At 38.9% G+C, this 22143-nt stretch overlaps 1 protein-coding gene across 1 annotated transcript in view; it reads left to right on the top strand.

Annotated features, from left to right (window-relative positions):
- SKOR2 (SKI family transcriptional corepressor 2) overlaps nucleotides 1–21115 on the top strand; it is a 33578-nt gene extending 12463 nt beyond the window's left edge. The window contains exons 4-7 of the mRNA XM_087438827.1: nucleotides 3039–3104; nucleotides 3481–3579; nucleotides 13316–13383; nucleotides 21053–21115. Of these exons, the coding sequence (XP_087294953.1) occupies nucleotides 3039–3104; nucleotides 3481–3579; nucleotides 13316–13383; nucleotides 21053–21115 (296 nt within the window). The remainder of the gene's footprint in view (nucleotides 1–3038; nucleotides 3105–3480; nucleotides 3580–13315; nucleotides 13384–21052) is intronic.
- The last annotated feature ends 1028 nt before the right edge of the window (nucleotides 21116–22143 follow it).

The following is a 22143-nucleotide window of genomic DNA, read 5'->3' as shown; positions in this document are numbered from 1 at the left end:
AAACCCATTCATTAATTTTGGAAAAGTAAAATGCATTTCACCTGATGGAATATTTACAAAAATTGGGACCTCCTTGTCAACTAAATCTCATTTATTTAATCTAGTGCTAGACTGCCCTTTTTTTTTAACCAGATGGAAAACATTAGCAGTAATAGTGAACAAACATATCCAGGGTCCCAAAGGTCATTTTTAACCACCATTAACAATCTGGTTTTCACAGGTTAGCAATATAAAAAGGCAGCGGTCCAGTAAAAGATACGCAAAAGGCAGCTGAAGCTTCTGTGCTCCTTATTTACCTAACACTTAACCATTTTTAAAAACCAGTTGTAAGTGAGACATTTGAATCTTCTAAACTCAAAATTGGCAGATTTTACAGAGAAGTTGCAGCGAAATATCCATTTGAAATAGATGCTGATGTAAAATATTAATAAAACCTCCATAAAGCTGATGAAAAGAAAAGCTTCTTATTAATATCATCAGTAGATTTGCTTGTGGTTAATATATTTTCCATTTACTAGCCGTTTGTGTAATGGTTTCATACCTATGTAAACCTCCTAATTGTGACGTGGAAAAGAAATGCATTTTTACATATCATATTGTAATTTTTAAATTTAATTATCTAATTGAAATTTTTTTTTTAAAGATTTTATTTATTTTATTTTTTCCCCCCAAAGCCCCAGTGGATAGTTGTATGTCGTAGCTGCACATCCTTCTAGTTGCTGTATGCGGGACTCGGCCTCAGGATGAACGGAGAAGTGGTGCCGCGATGCGCACCCGGGATCCGAACCCGGGCCACCCGCATCGCAGCGCGCGCACTTAACCACCAAGCCACAGGGCCGGCCCAATTGAAATTTAATATAAGATAAAAAGCCCACAAAATACACTAATGAATCAAAAAGAATCTAGTCTATACTGTGATGAGGACACGGCTTCTAGAGTTGCCTATTCAGAAACAGACTATCTCATCTAAATCATGTTTTAAGTGGTTGGGAAAGACATGGAATGATAAATCTCATTATGCCCTGTAGATAGATGCAGAGATACATGCCCACTTGTTTCTTCTGTTGTTCAGACTCAGTATTGTATGTGACTATGAAATGGTTACCCATTTGACTGGTTAACTGAGACTAGAGTAAACATAGGCAAAACTGCACATAATATGCATTTATCTTCATTTCAAAATACCATTACTCTTGGTTTATGTATTTACGATTTGTTAACAACCTTTGTGTTACTCTTCTTTTAGATAGTAATATTTTATAGGAATTATACTGAGGTCTGTGTTTAAAATACTTCACAGATATTTCCTCATTATTTTATTATTTTAAGAAGAAAGTCAAGGTATTAATGTTCAGAAGCCTATAGAGAGAGGTCATGTCCAAGATGAGAGTAGGAATGAAGTTGTGCAAATATGGTCTAGATAGTAGAGAAAATGCCTGCCCTTAAGGAACTCAGGGATGCCAAAGATAGTATTGTCCTAATGCTGGGCAGCCAGGGGAAGCATCTTCCCATAACTATGTACATGTACAGGAATATTTGTGTATATGTAATTAATACATATATTTACATAGCATACATATATGTATATACGCATACGTGCACATACATACTCCCAACAGTCATCAGGTGGAATGCAGAATTGCCATTTAAATATCACGTTAAGGATTTTCCTGTCTGTCTTTGATACTGTAGGCCACTGCTTTGGGGAGAAATTCTGTTTCCCGCTTTGCATGAATTTTTAACTTGACAGTGAGATCTCTCAGTATTCCTACAAGTGCCTGGGGCCATTACATTCCATTTCTTGCTAAGGAAGGGAAAGGAACAAATAGCGAGGAGAGAATTGAAATGATGCATTCTGTCCATTCTATAATTTAGAATTTATGACCTCCTGGGCTTACTTTCAGTGAAAACTGAAAACACTTTATTGAATAGCTATTATGTGTCCAGCACTGGGCTAGGCACTGGCCATGCAGGAAAGACAGAGACCCTGCCTCAAGTAGCAGGCCGCCTAGTGCGTGCGGAAGGCGAGTGAGCAAACAGCACCAATGATACAGAGAAAGGAGCTAACGGGGGTTGGGGAGTGAGAGGAAAGGGGGAAATCCATGAAATCTTAGAGCACCTTTGTCTGTCCTGCCACACCTCTTTAGATAAAAATGGAAATCCTAATTACATTATGTGGATAGTTGCAGATAGCAGGTTGAAATTTGAAAAAAAAGAATTTCTAGTTAGCTGAATGATTGGATTTCTTTGGTTTATATATGTTTTCTGAATTATGTAGACTCAATTTATGACTGTAGATACATTTTCTTGGCTTGCCATCATTCTAATTATCAGATAAGCAAAATAGGTAGGAACAACAATCTAACCTTTATCCACAATATAGTTTTTATTGGTTGAAGACAAGTAATTAAGAAACTCTCAGCAAGCATGTGAATATTACAAGGTAACATAATATTTTGCATTTCTTTTTTGTTGATTTTTTAAAAAAAACAAACTATCAATTATTAGGAAATCACTCTAGGCTTATAAATTCTCTCCCAAGGACAATTAAAGCCTCCTCCCCACACTTTTTCTCTGCCCCAAAAGTTTGGCAGCTCAAGAAGGCAAGAGGCTTCTGCTTCCACGGTCTTGAGGGCCTTCCAACTGATACCAGGCTTCTTCACTTCTAGAAGGAGAGGGATGCTGATCAGATTTCTTCCGGAAATGTTGACTGTTCAAGCTTCTCTTCTGCCCATTCTAGCAATTACCTTTGTAGTAAAGGATGGGTAGTGACGGGGACTGGGAGGGGGACTTCAGAAATCTGCTTCCACAGAGCTGCCGTCACAGGCTGGGGAGACTGTGCTCTCATTTTCTTTAGCTCCCCGCCATGCTTCAGGGGAATTGCACACGAGTACATGAAGACAACATTGGGTTCTGAGGACTTCCACTTTCAGGTCATATTCAACGAGCTCTTTTGTAGATATCAAAAGAAAATGAAAAGAAAAACTTTCAGAAAATAGCCTGCATAAAACTGATATTTTTTTCTCCTTTTTTTTAAGGTGAACACACACAAGAAACGAATTCACCTCATTCGCTCAAAAAGGATGTAGAAAATATGGGAAAAGGTAAAAGTTTTAATTCTGTGGAACTTCTCTTAGCTTTAAAAGACTATAGAGATAATAGGAGGATATTTTTGTTCTACACCATATTTTAAGCTTGACAAGCAACATATGAATAATATATGGACCATTGGGTGGATATAATTGAGATTAATGCATACATATCAATCAATACATGACACTGTAATATAATACTTTAAAATAATATATTACATTGATTTATATTCATGGATTTCTGCACAAAATCTATCCTATGTCTATGCAACACTTTTTAAACTGGCAAAATATTTTGTCTTATAATAATAAATTGCCATATATAACAGTTCTCTGGAGAGTTATTTGTAAAGATTAGTAAAATGACTCTTCTTTTTTTCTTTATTAGAAGAACTTCAGAAGGTTTTATTTGAACAAATAGATTTACGGAGACGACTAGAACAAGAATTCCAAGTGTTGAAAGGAAATACATCTTTCCCAGTATTCAGTAAGAAATCACTTTTATTTCATTGCATTATGATATTTGACGACATTTCTATGATTAGGCTTAAAAATATGCTTCTAAGTACTAAGTGATTGTGTAAAGTGTCACATGGTCTTCCCATGGTCTCTGTCTAAATATTCAGAAATTTTAGTCTATTATTTATGCTTTGAATCAACTCACAGACAAAATTTCTTACAAAAACCTTTTGGTATTTGCTGTATTGGTATATGTGTACCTGTGTATATGTATTGTGTATACTTAAAATATGTATGCAAATATACTATTAAATATGTAGATATACTTAAATATTCAGATATATTTAGATTATGTATTTTTAAACAAAAGAATTACTCAGGTATTTTTATTCTCTAAGGTAGGAAAACAAAAGAACAATTAATTTTTATTCTCAGATAATGCTGGCTGGAGAGCTGCCTGGTGCTTGAGATATGTATAAATATGAAGATTTAAAATTTAACAATTCAGTATACACATATTTATTTTATTAATTGAAATTGGTATAATTTTAGTTGTTTTGGATTTTCCATCCATATTTAATGTTAAAATTCCATTCCAAATTTGGTGGCAGGAGATACTGTAGCATAAAAACTATTGGTTCTACTCCCAGAGTCTTGGAGTCTCAGAAGGACTTTATGACAGGTGTCCAGATTTCTAAACTTCACCAGCCCTGCTCTGGGTCACATTTGGACAAATACATCACAGTAGTGTTTTTTTAAGATTTTGGAGTTTCATTTAATCATATTCCTCTCTCCAGAGAAAGGAAAGTGGGAAAGAAAATAGTATGTAAACTTATATTTTAAATTATACAAATTTAATAATAATTTGGAGGGGGACACTCTTTTAGAATGTCAGCATGCCCCCTGTTTATTAATCTGGGCATCACACAACTCGTGTTGGCAATTCCTGTGCTAGAGCCATAGACTAGCATCTGGAAAAAGATTTTTCAGTAATTGTGACAATTTTGATAATATGAGCAGGAAGTTCTCCATTCACCAGGCTTCTCCAATGTAATTGTCAGCACCATTGAAAGACATGTCCTCTCGGGTCACGTTTTTGAACAGTTCTAGCTTCCTGGTAACATGTCAAACTGAGTTGAAACAAAGTTGAGGCAAAAACGAAGAGGATGCAGGATGGAAGAGAGCTCTGACCACAAGGAGCAATAGGGTCTGCCAAGTTTGTGATCTCTCGGTGGTACCCACCAGGGAGGTTTGGAGCTCACAGTGCTTCGGTATTTTGAATGCCTGCTGAGGCGTAGAATAAGATGGAACGGAGGAAAATGGCCAATAGCGTTTGATAGTGTATTAGGATCATCATGACATTGTAGCTTCAAGAAAAAGAGAAACATGTTAAAAATAGCTTTGAAACCTTAAAAACCAGGTGCTTCCAAAGGATCCAGGGTTCTCTATTACGGTTCTCTGATGTCTAAAACCGTATCTTAAGCAAGACCGCAGTGTTCTTTACAGCAGTGAGCAGACGTTGAATGATTGGTTTCTCCTATAAGCTGATGTTTTTCTGATTGCTGAGTTTGCAAATCCCTGCTTTTAGATCCAGCAGAGTGGGTCAAAGTCCCATTGAATCCCTCCAGTGCCCACCTAACTCCCATGAAGCCAGTGTAGCCGTGACTAATCCCATTAATAAAAGCTAATTAATCATTTTAAGGAATTAAGTAATTTATAATAATTTATACATTTTCCTTATTAACTGCTCTACCATACAACATGTATTTGTTTCTGTTTTTTAAAAAAAGTTAGAATGATGTAGTACAACTGGCCAGTTCTTATTCAGACCTATCATTCATCCTTTTGATCTGAATTAAAATGAATCCTCTGTGATCGCCCCATATGCGTAACACTTCACTTAAACAACAACAACAAAATTTTTCTCTTTTTTATCTGCCGTGTACTCCACTGACCAAGGAAGTGGTGTGTGTGTGCCCAAGTTTGAATAATGCGTGGTTTAGATACACCACAAAGAGGCAGTTAATTTCACACCCATGAAAATAGCAAATGCACATTATGTGCTTGTTAACTACATGTGAGAGGCCGCGAGGCTGGCAGACAGATTTAGATTCGCTCAGATGCAAAGGGGAAAACGGAACTTTGTGAAGCCACATCAGAAGGAAGCGTAGAGGAATCCTGGCCAGAGCTTTGCAGAGCTTTTTACCAGATGGGTGGACAGACACTCACGGTCACGACACCTAAAATCCAGTTCACTTAGAACCCTGACCACCTAGGCTAAGCTGCAGCGTGTGACAATTAGGATTCCAGGCTGAAAACTGACCAGACCTGAGTTCACTTTTGGGCTCTGCTACTTCCTGGTTGTATGACCTTGGAAACTGTAGAATGGGCCAGATAATTCCCATCTCGCAGGAGGATGAGAGGACTAAATGAGAGGATCTATGTGAAGTCTGCGCACATCCCTAGCACAGGATAAGTGCTCAGTAATGTCAGCTGCAGTGATGAGGGTGACAGTGTCGCAGGAGGAGGAAAAGGAGATGATTAGCATGGAGCTCTAGAAAAGCGTTTCTAAAAATTGAGTCCCAATTTCTTACATTCTCTTGGGCTTCTTCTGGTGATTCTGAGGGTTAATGAGGACCACAGGAATGAATCCTGGGCATGGAGAGAGTAGGGATAAAGATAAAGGAAGGAGGAGGAGGAGGAAGAAGAGGAGGAAGGAGGAGAAAGCAAGTCTCCATACTTGGGGGGGCAGAGGTTGGGAGGAGAAGAAGAACAAGCAAGTCTCTCCACTTGCTGGGACAGAAGGTTCCAGAGCTGCTCTCCATAAATACTTCCACACGCCCCTGATGGGGAGACACAGGGAGGAGGAAAGGAGCTAAAACAGCAGGGCAAGGCAGACATTCACCATTAGAGCAGAGGCAGAGAAGCATGGCGGTTAGCAGCAAGGGCTCCCGGTTTGGACACCAACTCCCCCATTGGGTAACGTTAGGCAAGTCTCCTAACCTCCTTTTCAACTGTAAAACAATCCTACTCCCTACCTCCTGGGGCTGCTGAGAGGATTAAATGAGTGAAGTGTATGAAGTGTTTATCATAATGACTGATCCATGGTCATGTGAGTTGTTGCTACTATTACCTTTTAAAGTCTGATACTTACATTCCCGCAGGGACTTTGCAGTAAACCAGCTTACATTAGAAACCAGGACTTCTGGAGATTATTGGGCTGTAGTTATAGAGGGTGAACAGGCAGTGAAATTTGGTTTGACACCAGACAATACATTTAGTTGACAAACTGGGTAGGACATGAGAAGAGAGAGCGAAGATGAGAGAAATGTAATCTAGAATTGGGGGGAAATAGGCATTTGGAGAAACTGGGTGAAGAGGAGCTTCACTCTTATCAAGGTCACTTTGAGATGACAGTAGGACAGCTGGTCAAACGTCCTGCAATGGCAGTCATGTTTAATTGGACAGGAGTAAATGATTAGAGACCCTGCCCACAACATGCCACCGTTCCACACACTCCCACTAATGACTTGTCTCTTCATTTTTGCAGCTGTAAGTCCAGAAGTCATTTTTACCATCACATTGTGTCCACCTTCCTTGATGAATCTGTCTCTTCTTCCTCCCTTCTCCAACACTATACCTGCCTTTATTATAGCATCCATCCCTTTGCTGTAGTTTTTCATTCATTTACCCTCTTGCCACTAGCCATCAGTATAACCTCAGAGCCTTGCCCTGACCTGCTAAAGGGTTGCTGGGTAAGGCCATGAATGCAGAAGGCCCTCACCCCCTCTCTCTCTCCTACCTCACTGCAGTTGGGTGCCCTGGGTCCTCACCTCCCTCCTCTATTCCAGCCCTTTCTGCCCACTGCCATTAGCCCAGTCTTCCTAAAACTCTACCTTTGGCTCTAAGTCTTCCACTCAAGAAGTTATCATGATTCCCTACTGCTGATCATATTGTATCTAATTTAACTCCTAACTGACTCTCAAAACCCTCCAGAACTGGCCCACTCTGCCTCTCCAGCCTTACTTCCACTTCTCCCCCTGCTCAACTCCAGGTACACTGCAGACCACTCCCTCCCCTAGTTTTCCACCTTTGCACACTGGGTTTCTTTAGTCCAGAATGCCTCCTCTCATCTAGGTTTTTCTCATCATTCGGGACACAGCTTAAGTTCCACCACCTCCAGGAAGCCTTCCCACTTTTGGAGAAGGCACTCTTTGCTGAAGTCCTACTTGTTTATTTCTAGTTCCATGGGTACTTATGTTGACTCTTCTCTGATCACTTCACACGTGCTACCCTCCTCTATCCCACAGCATTGTAAGTAGGTTCAGGAAAGGGTGTTCTGTTGCTGCCCACACAGTACCTGGTATACGATGGGCACTTGACATACTCTCAGTAAATGGTTGATATAAATTTTGGTGTCATATTCGAAGAGATTAAAACTGATGATGAAAGATGAGATAGGATCACTAAAAACTGTTGTATAAAGAAGGTTAGTGCCAGCTCGTGAGTCGAGTCCTTGGATGTGTAGGGATGATGACAAATTTATGGCACTTGAGAGAACTGAGTGGAAGGGCCAGTTGGTCATGACACAGAAAGCCTAATGACTGGGGCTTTGTGAAAACCTTAGTAGATTTGACCATGTCATCATTTTAGATTTTTATAAAGAATTACTCTTCCAAGTTACTGTTAAGGTTACTTCTTATTAAAAACAAACTGCTTTTCATCTACCTGAGTATGGTTGTCCCAGCTTTCACCTGTGGCTGTTCCTGGATTCATTCTATGCTCAGTGGTTTCTGTCCTTCCTCCCTCTCTCTGTCTGTAGCGTCCTCTGGAGAAGGAGAGATGGGGGAATTTGAAAACACTATATAGATCAAAAGTCTCGATAGTTGTTTAAAAGCAGTGATAACAAAATGAAGACGATGTAAACAAAATGAAGACTATGTAAACGAAATGAGTCCCAAAGCCTATTGCTTGAAGAGTAGGATCTACTGGTGAAGCAGCTATACCATACGGGTTCTTTTCTTATTTCTGGTCCCAGGAATGTAGGCTGGATACTTTTTATTGCTGTGTGAAACCCTTTTGGCTTCTCAGACTGCAAACAGGTTTGCAGAGCACAGCCCTTGCCACTGAGTCGACTGGCCGACTGCGCTCCCGTACTTTTCTCCATTACCTCCTTTCATACTATTGTTTTCCAAAAATAGTTAGGTTTTAAGTGATTCTCATTAGAGAAATCGGCTTAATGATTTTTTCATCTCCAGTTAAATTGTACCTTCATCAACCTTTAGAGCATAGCAAAATTTTTAGAGTTTTCTTTTCTTTTGCCAATTAACAACCTTTATATTTCAAAAGTTATATACTTGCTTGTTGTAGAAAATCTGAAATATAAAGAAATACAAAGAGAAGAAAATGAAAATCACCCATAATCCTGTCACCTAGAGATAACCAAGGTTAACATTTTGGAGTTATAGCCTTTTTAATACATCTTAAATCCTTTTTTTTTTTTTTTTAACAGAATGAAATATTATACACACTATTTTTTACACTCTTTTTTTTCACTTAACATGAGCCTCTTTCCATTACTACACAGCAGTCCATAAATGTACTCTTATGTTGCACATTAAAGTTTATCCAAGTTTTACATGATGGACATCATTGTAACTAAATCTTTGCACATTTCCATGATTATTTCCTTAGGATAAACTCTTAAAAGAATTGCTGTGTGAAAGAGTATGAACTTTTTAAAGCTCTTGGTACATAATTTCAAGTTGCTTTCCAGAAAGTTTGTACTCATTTGTATTCCCATCCTTGGAACATCACATATCATCTTTTCTTTTAATCTTTGCTAACTTAAATGGAAAAAAAATGGTACCTCATATTATTTCCTTTTCTTTCATTGCTAGGGATGTTCAACACTTTTCACATGTCTATTGTCATTTGTATGTTTTGTGAATGCCCATTATATTCTCTCCCCATATTTCTTTTTATGTGTTCACTTTCTTATTGATTTATATGAACTCTTTATATACTAAAATATTAATTCTTTGTCATGTCACAAATATTCTTTTGTTTGTATCAATTACTTTAAATGTTGACTATGGTCTTTTCTATTTTGGGAGTTTAATTTGTTTGTAGTTTATTGTCATACCAAAGTTTTACATTTTTGTCTAATCAAATCCATCAATCTTTTCCTTTTTGGTTTTTATCCTTGATACCCTTCCCCACCCCAATCTTATAAAAATATTCACCATTTTTTCTAAACACTTTAATGGCTTCATTTTTTTGTTTGTTTGTTTTGACTTAAAGAATTGTATTGAGGGCACCATCATAGAGTGATGAGCAGGAATTAAGTAAGGGGTAGTTATGAGCGTTCCACTCTGAATTGCCCTTAGCTATTTCCTCCTCCAAAATCAGAATCTTCTAGGATCCCAGGGAGGTGCCCCAGCCGGGTCGGCTTCAAGCAGCCCTTCATTCCTAATCCGTCTCAGTTTAGCACCCTGGTCAGAGGCTCCTCAGAACCCTAGAGGGACAGAGGAACTACCGAGACTCAGAGCACAGTCTCTCCTTCACAGAGGGAGACCTGCCTGGGATGTGCTCTGGTGTCTGGAAAACACACTGATCTTCCTGGAGGTATTCAGGCCCAGGTATGGGGCCGATAGTGTTGGAATGGGGGCAATTTGTGGAGGGCTGGTTCTCCTGTTGTCCTGTGCCCAGCCTGTGAGCTTTGACCCACCTCCAGAGCTGAGATGGCGGGGTGGGTGCTAGTCCCTCACACAGCACCTCACCCCTAATTGTTATCAGTGTAAATCAAAATCACCACTTCCCCTTCCCCAGTATAGAAAAGACAGAGCTGGGTCCTGAAGCCAACCAAACCAGTTTACCTTGTTATCAGATCTTAAAGCACCAGAGCAAGACAGGACGTTACAGAGCACATCGTTCTCCACACCCTCGTTTGTTGAGACAAAGGTCTGAGCCCCCAGAGTGGGGTGATTACTGTCCATGCAGAATCCAGACCTTCTCATGGATATTTCAGTGCTTTTTTCACTCATTCATTAACTAGCCCCTGCTGTGTGCCAAGCACTGTGGTGGGCTTTGGAAATTTGACAAGTGTCTAAAATTTTTCCTGCTCTCCAAAATATCACTGTTTAGCTGGGAGATAGACATAGAACAACTAATCATAGTATGTATTATGGATGCATTACTAGAGGTATGTACAGAGTTCCGGAGGAGGACAAGAAAAGGATGATTAATTCTGGCAGGAGGGGGCAGAAGAATCAGAGAGAATTTTCTGGAAGAGATAACATTTGAGCTGGACTTTAAAGAAAAGGGAGATGTTTGCTGTAAGGGCAAGACCACAGCAGGGGTAAACACAGCAGTGGCAAACACACAGAGGCTGGAAGTACAAGGTGTGTGTGAAGACTGGAGAAGGTTTGGTGCCGGATGGGGTGCAGGGCGTTTCCTCCACAGCCTGTGCTGCAGCCAGCTGAGCCACTTGCTATTCCCAATCCTTCCGCATCTTTGTGTAGAATGCCATTCTCCACGTCTCTACTCAAGCATGTGCTCCCCCTTAAATCCCCAAGAGAATAAGGGCTCCTCCCTCAACCCTTGCATTGCACCTGTACTTACCTCTGTTACGGTACTTTTCATAACAAATTCAGAAGTGAGAGTAGGGAATGAGCCTTTTTATAAAATAAATTATAATAGGCAAAACTATGTAGACAATAAAAAGATAAGTGGTTGTGGGGTGTGGGGTGGAGGGGAGGGACAAATAGGCAGAGCACAGAAGATTTTAGAGCAGTGAAAAATGATATTATAATGATGATATGTCGTTATACATTTGTCCAAACCCATAGCATGTACACCACCAAGAGTGAACTGTAATGTAGCCTGTGGACTTTGGTGATGATGATGTGTCAGTGTAGGTTCCTCAGTTGTAACAAATGTACCACTCTGGTCGGGGATCTTGATAATGGGGAGATTATGCATGTGTGGGGGCAGGGGGTATATGGAAAATCTCTGTACCTTCCTCTTAATTTTGTGGTGAACCTAAAACTGCTCTAAAAAAAATCTTTATAAGTAAATAAATTTTTAAAATTATGTGCTTGGGATTGGAGAAGGAATTCAAATATTATAGAATGATAGAGGTCAAAAATATTAAAAGAACAATGTTTTACTTTCTAATTACCCAGAATCTCACGAATGGTAAAGGATTTATTGTCTTGCGAGCGATTGGAAGCCAACACAGATTTTTAAGCAGGAGAATGAAAGGGATTTGGAGAGCCAGGAACTAGAGCCCAGGTAGTCAGTTGGGAAACTATTCAGGGAAGAGGTGTCTCCATTTGGGAGGTAACAATGGCAAAGGAGGAGAGGATGGAGGTAGAATGTATAGGACCCACACACCAGTTGGCTGTAGAAGTAAAAGGAAGAGGAGAGGAAAAGATGATGACAAAGTTTCTGGTTTCTCCAAACTCCTGCCCTGACAAAAAATTCAATATGAAATCATGTTAATTTCTCATTTAAAGAAGAAATAGCCAAAGTTAGCCAAGTCCACACTTTAAAAAAGATAACACGGAGAAGATACAACTACGTGATATACATTGGGAAGTCATTTCTTTCTGTAAATGCAATAAAAATGATCAATGTGTGTAATGACAAAAATATTTTGCACAACAATATCTCTGAAAGTTCCCCCCTTCTCAGATTGAAGCCAGGTCTGTAGAACCACACCAGCCCCAAGGAGGACCATAAAATAAGGCTGATACAGGGTGAGAGAGCTTGCAGTTTGGGGGAGTCAGACCAGAGTATATTTATCACTCTCTTAGGATTGACATGAGCTGCAGTGAGGCCAGACAGGCATATCTAACGGACCTACGTTACCTATAAGGCATTACATGCCCAAGGTTCCACATTTCCCATGATCAGTTCTAGCTGAGGTTCACTCCCTTATTCACATTAGATTTCTGAAGACAGTGGAAACTCTCAACACCTGTGACTTGCTCAAGTGTGGAAAGGTTGGAGAACATGATTGCACCAGACGTTCCTGAGTAGTGATTACATGCAAGGGATTATACGAGATGGGCTATGAGACACTGTGAAATACAGTCATGCGTCACTTAACGACGGGGATACGTTCTGAGAAATTCGTCCTTAGGCGATTTCGTCATTGTCTGAACATCATAGAGTGTACTTACACAAACCTAGATGGTGTAGCCTGCTACACATTTAGGCTCTATGGTACTAATCTTATGGGACCACCGTCTTATATGCAGTAGGTCATTGACCAAAACATCGCTATGTGGCGCTTGACTGTATAAAATATAGACCTTACCCTCTCAGAATTTACTGTCTATTCTGATTAAATCATAGTCTTGAAAACATCCCTTCAAACAACCATATTATTTACTTAGAAACACAAAGGGGCTGGCCCAGTGGCACAAGCGGTTTAGTGCGCGCACTCTGCTGCAGTGGCCCAGGGTTCGCTGGTTCAGATCCCGGGCGCGTACCAACGCGCTGCTTGTCGAGCCATGCTGTGGCGGCGCCCCATATAAAGTGGAGGAAGATGGGCACGGATGTTAGCCCAGGGCCAGTCTTCCTCCGCAAAAGGAGGAAGATTGGCAGATGTTAGCTCAGGGCCGATCTTCCTCACAAAAAAAAAAAAAAACGGGGAAGGGGCTTCTATGGGACTATCAGTAATATTTTTCCTAAATATACTAAAAGTAGATTTTGCACTTTAATTAATTTCTTTCTCTATTTCTCTCTCCCACCAGATAATTTCCAGGATCAGATGAAAAGGGAACTAGCCTACCGAGAAGAAATGGTGCAACAGTTACAAATTGTAAGATGCATTTCTATTTAAAAATAAATGCAACTTGATGGGTTTGTTTTCAAACCACCCAATATGTATGAAACTGTTCACATTTTTGCCATGAAATCCTTTGGTCCACTTACCTCTCAGCTGGTTTAGATGCTAATTACCAAGAGATTTACTTAGACACAGGATAAACAGATGTGTCTGTACGTTTCCTCTAAATGTAACTACCTACCATGTGTTAATAGACAGATGTGTAAATTGCCTCTGTGGGTGAACCAGAGGTACCTGCATTGTCTTCCACTGTGCAAACTTCCAAACGCAATGCTGCGATGCATTAGATAGGAGCTCAGTGAAGAGCAATTTCTCCCGTCTTCCCCCTCTTTTCACTACCCACACCTGTGCCGGGCCCCCCACTGTCAGTAGAACTGAGTATCAACACAATTAATCAATTAAATTCAGTTGAAGGACGATGAAAAGAAACGAATTATTCCCAAATGAAGTATGTTACTCACTCTGTCCTAATCATGTCTAAAAGTAGACACTGACTAAAATCTACTTATCCAGAAACAGGGAAACAGGAAGATGTCTGATAAATAAATGTAATGCGTTTTTTTTTCCTGAATCCCTCCCCCTTTGTCTCGATGCAAATACATCTGGTATTATTCATTCGTGCTTTTAAAGCAGTCTTCCAAGCTTCCTCATTTTCGTGAGTACAATGGGGAAAATAACTTCTGCTCAATATTTGTAAGATATTTTTAATCAGCTGGATAAAGACATACACAGATTCTTAGTGATATTCACAGCATGATTATTATAATGGGGTTGCATGACGTTTTTGAGCTGGTCCTTGTACCAGGAAGACTGTATCTATGCATACCTGTCTGTCTTGTCTAGAGAGCCAGGTATCTAGCTCCCTGTCAGGATTATGTAAGAAACATGGATATTGATATGTCCTTTCTGCATGGGATAAATCAGGCTTGTGTTAATGGAGACTGCTGAGAGTTATTTTTAAAGTGATCTTGTATTTCCTGATGTTTTTCCCCATTTAGGGGCTCTGTTAAAAGTGCTGCTTGTGACTCGAACACTCCCGGTGAGGTTTTCCTTGATTGCAAGTGCTGGTTAACAACTCTCAGTTCTGAAAAACGCCTGAACATAAGACGCCTCTTAGGATTTTCTTCGTTTTGGTTTTGTTTGCACCTAAATTCACGGAGGAGCAGAGGATTTTCTTAATCGATTGACAACTAATCCCCATTAATAGTAAAAAGTATTTACTATTCTTAGGTTTTGATACCTAGTTAACAAGAGCTACTAATTACTTGCTGTGTGTATACTTATCATTTTCTTTGTCCAAAGGAAGAATTTAAATATAGAATTGAAGGGAGAGGATATAAAATTTTAAGACTTTACTGATTTTATGCATCAGTAAGGACATCGTTTTCAGACTCTTAAAACAAAAATTGCCACGCGTGCAAGCAAAAATTTGTGATTTCGGGGGAGTGGTGAGTACAGCAAAATGGGTGTTAGGAAAGGAAACTAAGTATTTATTTCAGTGCCCCTGTTTAAGGCCAGATATGTAGCTTTCATGTCTTAATTTTCTTTGACATTTGGTTCCTTTAGTAAAAGAGGAAATGATATTGCATCCATGTAATAAGCAGGCAGTATTGATAGAAGAAAAAATGTCTCATGTCTTTTGAGATATTTCGTACATGGAAGATACAAATTGGTATTACTAAGTGTTTTTATTATACTGTATTGCGAAATATTTTATCATCATGTATTCGTTTATCTAGACAAGTATTATTAATTCACATTCCTCTAGATAGCAAGTTATTCCTAGTCGCAAATTAAGTTCTTCGGGGGAAGCTAGAATTTTTTCCCCCAGCCTTGTGGGTACCTTATAATTCCTGAAATCCACAAAGGCATGTCTAGGTGAACAGAAAATTGGTGAAATAGACATGATTTGTCCCTCTTGCTTCTTCCCCTTCTTTTGTATCCCCTACCATAAGATGCCCAATGTTTTCATGCTGCTGCTAGCACCGTGTCTAGCATCAAATAGCTGTAAGTAAACATTTATGAATGATTTCCCACCCATGGATGCCCCCGACCCAACTCTGATACTCTCCAAGTGTCTTCTTTTCCAAATTTCCCTGGCTTTGTTCTGATTTCCTTGAATGTTCTTTTGCACTAAGTAACTACTACCAAAACTAATAAAGGAAGGCGTGCTAGTGAATTACAGGGAGCTTATGTATTACTGCACTGTCCTTGTGACTAACAGACACAAGCTTTAAGGTCTGCAAACTTGAGCTCAAAACTCATCCTATATAGTTCATTAATTTCCAGTTCCTCAACCAAAGGGACCTGTTGTAAGGTCTAACCTAGTGCCCTGATAGATATATTGTAAGGCGCAGGTGTGTAATAAACATGAAATGTACATGCAGGCCATAAAATGCTATGCCAATATGAGTAATCAGTTTAATGGCATGCCCCTTCTCAAAGTAGTACCTCTAATAACGGAACTGTGTGAGCCCTAGGGGCTAGAGATATTTTTGTGCAGGAAGGACCTATGTTCACATTATACCATCTGCTTTAGAACTGAGGCAGCAGACTTAAGGTTACTTGAACAGAAATGTGTCTAGTTCCTTATTCAGCTTGTTGTATTTGCTGAAGTGCCTAGCGGGGAATGTCTTTAGAAAACTCTATCTAAAGATTATCAAGAAGTTGCTAGGTATCACAATTATTGACCTTCTCAATATTTTAGTTGAGTGATCTAATTCATCACTAAGTATGGTTACATGCTTTGCTCCCTGAGAACCAAACAATTCACTCAAAATTATTTTATTACTTTATATTTAAAGTTTACAGAGCATATATTACAGAATCGTCATTTGCCTACAGAATAGGCATTTTTTCCCTTTAGATGAAATAAAAACCCAGCCTATCCTGCAATCATGGAGAATTCAAGCATATTAAAACCGTCATATTTTGTAACAGTTCCCATAGACCCACAATGCATTTATCCTATGCTGTTACACAGTGTTCTTATTCAAAAGATTATATCAAAAGCATCTTGGGTATCATTGCCGTAGAAAGAAAACTTATGAATTTCTTTGGCTCTTGCGTTTTTAGATTCTCCACTGACTACAATTTCTGTACCATTGCTTCCTTTTCCAGTTTGTTAAATGCAAAGCTGTGATGACTTCAGAGTCAAATGATTGATTCTCTTTGTGCATTTATAGATAGATGAGTGTGCATTTATCTCAATGTGAGATTTAAAGCATATACAGTTTATTTAACATTTATACATGTCTGCAAGCTAACTTTTTCTTAAAAATAGTTTAAAATTAGAGTTTTATAGTACTTAACACAGTTTGTGTTAAAGTCCCTTACCCCTGCCCTAGGTTTTTAAATCCTTAAAACATTTTCATTACTAAATCAGATTTATTTATGCAAGTAAAGAAATATATTCCTCTCACTATGAATCAAATACAAAAGTTTTAAAATTTAGCAAGTTCATGAAAATGTTAGCGGGTAGTATAATAAAGAGCAAAAGATTTCTCATTCACAAGTGAATTGTGATTCTAGGAAAAAATTGTTCAATTTTGATAACAAAATCCATTATCCCTTAGCTTTAAGAAGAAGGTGAAGAAACTAATACAAAGTTATATGTCGATTATATCTCAATTTTTAAAAAAATAAAAAAAAGAAGAGAAAATATTTTACTCAGTATATAACCTTTTGATTAAAGGTGTTCCAAGGACTGGAGTATAATATAATTTGCAACATAAGCTGAGACTATTAGGATGCCTTGACAACCTTTTTTTATTGCTAATTTGGCAACAATTTTTTTAAGCAAGTACCTCTGTGTATAAGTTACTACGGTAGATTTGTTGAAGACATGCTCCTTTTGAGTCATAGTTCTTGAAGGACATGCTATAACAGGGAGCACATGGTAAATGGCTAGACCCAGATTCACGTCCTTTGAACTTGCTAGTTCGCTACCAAAAGGCCCGTAGATCAAGAAAATGTGCTAGTCTTGAAGTGCCCTCTGCTGTTTTTCCAGAACGTTGCAGTCACGCACAGCCAGGGGGAACCGGTCTCGAAGTTCTTCATTAAAAGCCTCAATTAAGGGCCGACCCCGTGGCTTAGCGGTTGAGTGCGTGCGCTCTGCTGCCGGCGGCCCGGGTTCGGATCCTGGGTGCGCACCGGGGCACCGCCCCTCCAGCCATGCTGAGGCCGCGTCCCACATACAGCAACTGGAAGGATGTGCAGCTATGACAGACAACTATGTACTGGGGCTTTGGGGGAAAAATAAATAAATAAAATCTTTAAAAAAAAAAAAAAAAAAAAAAAAAAGCCTCAATTAAAATAACGTTCAATCAATAGATTTAGTACTAATGTTTCATTCACTGTGGACTTGTAAAAAGGCAGTTTACAACTTCCTGATGGTGGGAACGCTGTGCTTCCTTGCAGGGAAAGGAGAGAGAGGTCTTTATTATTGCTGGAGGAGCGCTCCCTCTTTGGCAAGGGCACAGCTCTTCAGTGATATGGTCTTTTCTTGGAGATTCTCCAGTATTCATTAGGATGGGAACTTGCCCCGACTTCTACCGTCTCAACCCAGACAGTTTTTAAAATGTGTTTCACATATTTTTAAAAGTAGATACAACTGTATCTACAAAATTACTCTTTTGCATTATATTTTTAGAGAAAAAATCCCTGGGCCACTAAAGGATTTCGGTTTTGTGGCTAAATATGCAACAAAAGTCCTTGCAAGTCAGAGGACTTCCCTGGAAGCTGCCTTAAGATTCACCAGTAGACAGACTTTAACTGCAGTGGGTCCTTTTCCAATGATTGATCTATTGTCATGCATCTTGACAATGCACTCGCTTGTTCCTTAATTATATAGCCTTCTTCTCATCCTCTCCTTTTAAGGTGTGGACCCGCCTGAATGTCTGAGCTCAGGATAACTCTCTCTTGGTACAAACTAGGAAGTTACCTTTTTTGGTAATACCCCAGCACTTTTGATAGACTAGAGCCACCGGGTGATTTAGAAGTTATATAATACCTTCGAGGGTTTCTGTCCACGCCAATCTAGGTGATTTCCAAGCTGATCAAAATGAAAAGAAAGCTTTTATAAGTTCTATCATAGGAGATTTACATGAAATAATTCACTTAAATGGAGCCTCTAGGATCCTGAGCTCCCGAGTTGAGGGGAGCATTTGCTGAGGTCTCTGTAAATCCAATATTGCATATCATGGAATCTGAAGCACCGTCAATTGTGAGATACACCATTACTTGATGTATCATAAGAAAAGAAGCTTCCAACTATTATTCTAAGATACCATCAATTATAATACACCCAATTTCAGAGATGTTAAAATGTGAGGGGAAAAAAGTGCATCTTAGAATCAATGAAATAGGGTAGTTTCCATGAACAACTGGGCCATGTGCTAATATAGTCTTTATTTATAGTTCATGACTTAGGACAGAGAATTACTGATTCTTAGCTCACAACCTTTTGCTTTTTTGTCTTTGTTGTTAATTGGCTTTTATTTCATTTTGTTTTAATGAAATAAACTCAACAATCAATGTTTGAGTGGGGATAATTCTTCACGTAGATTTAAATTCCAGTCTGGAGATTTGGGGATCAAATGGGCTTATTTGGGGGCCAACCCAGGGGGCCTAGTGGTTAAGTTCAGCACGCTGCACTTCGGCAGCCCAGGTTTGATTCCCACGAGTGGACTACACCACTCCTCTGTCATTGGCCATGCTGTGGTGGCAGCTCACCTACAAAAAGAGGAAGATTGGCAATGGATATTAGCTCAGGGAAAATCTCCCTCAGCAAAAATTTTTTAGAAAGTGCTTATTTGGAAATGTCCTTTTTTTCTGAGTCCTTTTTTCTTTCCTCTCAGCTTCCCATCTTAATGAAATGCTACATTGTTTTTTCTGAAAAAAAGAAAAAGAAAGAAAGAAAGAAAAAGGCATTCTGACTTGATCTGAAGGTGGTGCCCTTCAGGCAGTTTTCTTTGGGTTAGGATGAGTAGTTTACTGGCTTTGATGAGATGGCTCGTGGTGATGTTAACTTATCTTGTGTAGTGCCTGGCACAGAACAGACACTTACTAAATCTTTGTGGCATCTAATCTTGATGTTGAGGACTATTTCTAAATGTGCGAGCGGCACAAATACATTTTATTAGGTAATTCCTTATACCCCAAGGTTTACATCATTTCTACTTGTTTTCCTAAATAACAGAATTCCATTCAAGGCTCTGTTATATCACCTAAAGAGAGAGGTGATCCATGTGTTTTGGTATATTGCAGCATACACCATAATGGAAAAATCGAGATTCAAGCATACCTCTGTTAATAGCAGGTGTAGCATAACCCAGCATGAAAAGAGGTAACTAGAGTAGATCCCTCTGTAGTTGTACTTGTCATAGTTATCTAGCTGATCTCAGCTCACATCCTAAAATATGAGATTAGGACACTGAGCTTTCTATGGTCCTATATGAATCATTAATTTCAATGCTGCTATCTATGCCCTTTATCAGATATGTGCCATCAGAGAGATCCGTATTGTGGTTGTATATCAAAATAGTGAGAGGGTTGCTTTAGTCTTCTCTCTTTTTCCATTAAAAAGACTCTTTGACTTAACTGATCAGTTATTATGGCAAAATGATCCAGCTGATCTTAGTTACTAGCGTCATTGTAGATTCGTAGCTCCTTCCCATTAATAAAGGCTCATATTTATGGCTGATGGGTCAGGAGAGCAAAACATAAGTATGCTGGAAATGTGGGGAATGTTCATAAAAGTATTCAAAAACATTGCCTAATTGAATGAAAATAATTTTATTTCCCTCACTGCTTTTACATAATAGCCATATTTCATGTTACGTTCTAGAAGCTGAATATTTATTTCTTTAAATGTAAAATAGATTCAAATCTTTAGAGTCCTGAGTTTAGCCTTGTAATGAAGAAGGTAAGTAACATAACGTTAGACTACCTTAACTGGGCTTAATGGAGAGGCAAATCTAAACAATACAGGTAGTCCAACCTCAACCATTTGAATTTTCTAGTGAAAAGTAGTATATCAAATGTGATAGGCTTTCATTCAAAGCCTCGGTATTGAAAAGTACTTTCCAAGTTTATCCATGTAGAATTCTCAGGGTCATATTTTCCTTTCAGTGCAATTATTTCTGATGCTTCTTGGTAGTTACTGGGAAATTACCCAGAGTACTAGTTTGCATTTAGTTAGTTCATCTTATTTGTGATTTACAATGATGGCATATTTCATTACTCTAATTAAACGAAAGATTACGTTGAACTAGTTTGTAATCACATTCTTTTTTTGTGACCTTGGACATACCTTTTAACATCATAACTTAGTTTTCATATCTAAATAAAAAGTAAGAATACCATATTATTAAATGCAAAATTTTAAAGACTTCTTTAAGTGAAATGTCGCATATTAACCTCAGAGACTAGCTGTAGCAACAACCCAGTGTCGATATGTTTTTCAAGAGGCCTTAGGAATGCTATAACCCAGAAGCCCCATACTGCTGAGCAGATGGAAACCCTTTCTCCTCTGGGAGGATCCATTGGCATTCAAATTGTTAGATGTGATGAAGGATCTCCATTACACATCTGTCTTCAAATTTAACTTACCTGGATAGTTTTGCTTGTTTTTATCTTACAGATCCCCTATGCAGCAAGCTTGATCAGGAAAGAAAAGCTTGGTGCCCATCTCAGTAAAAGCTAAAAGGTGAGCTCACCAGAGGAAAGAGATTTTCCTTATCTCTCTGAATTGTTGTTGCTCGACCAGGTTCTTTACTGAGGTATTTGAAATAGCCCAAGGGATTGGTGAAGTCGCATCCTGTGTTTAAGCCAATATACTGATGAACTTCATTATGTCTGGACATGGGACTTCCTAAATGAATGGCTTAGTACATCTTATAAAACGATCATATTTGTGTCACATTCCATTTTATGGAAAATTCCTAAAACTAAGGAAATTCTTGATTCAGTCTGCAGAAGTGATCTTCACTCTGTTTTGTGGTTTTCTGCTCTTTCCATTCTTCCTGACCCCTCCATTACTGCCCTTCTAAAGGAAACTGAAGTGTCAGCAGCCGTATTTATTGTGTCACATCTTTTCTCTCTCCTGTGCTTCCAAAAGTCTTCCTGAAATCTGACTCTCAGTGAGTTACTGAAAGATGGTGATGTGAACAATTGTGGGCAACATAGACCTTTGAGAACTTCTGCTCTAGGAATAGTCATTCATTCTTTCCCTAAACCAATCATTGTGTCTCTGCAGCTGAAGCCAGGTTCAAGGTCATATCCCTGACAACAATTTAAAAGACAGATATTCTGGACTCCTAAGGAAAAGAAAGACAGTAAAAATTCAGTGTCTTTATTCAGAACATACCTAAACATTTCAAAAGCAACTTTTTGATTATATGGAAGAAGATATGTATAATTACTAGAATTGAAGAAATGCAAAAACTAGGACATTGTTGTTTCTGTAACGATACATTAGGATGACCTAACAATTGGAGCTGGTCCAGTCAGGGAAAATCTCAGACGTCAGAGGTGGCATTTGTAAGTGCTCATGGCCAACTAGGATTGTGGTCATTTATCAATTTGACCCATTCCCATCAAAATGATTCTTCCTTCTCCTTTCCTCTGGAACATATTTTCAAATCAATAGAATTTTTTGGCAAAAAGTATTTCATACAATGCAGGCTCATGGTTCCTTTTCTTCCTGCCACTCTTCTGCAGGTCACAAGCATC

This window comes from Ceratotherium simum, chromosome 14 (genome assembly GCF_057802395.1).
Source record: "Ceratotherium simum simum isolate JZ-2026a chromosome 14, ASM5780239v1, whole genome shotgun sequence".
Classification (NCBI taxonomy): domain Eukaryota; kingdom Metazoa; phylum Chordata; class Mammalia; order Perissodactyla; family Rhinocerotidae; genus Ceratotherium; species Ceratotherium simum.
The sequence above is the reverse complement of the archived record's forward strand: the minus strand, read 5'-3'. Positions and strand labels throughout refer to the sequence as shown.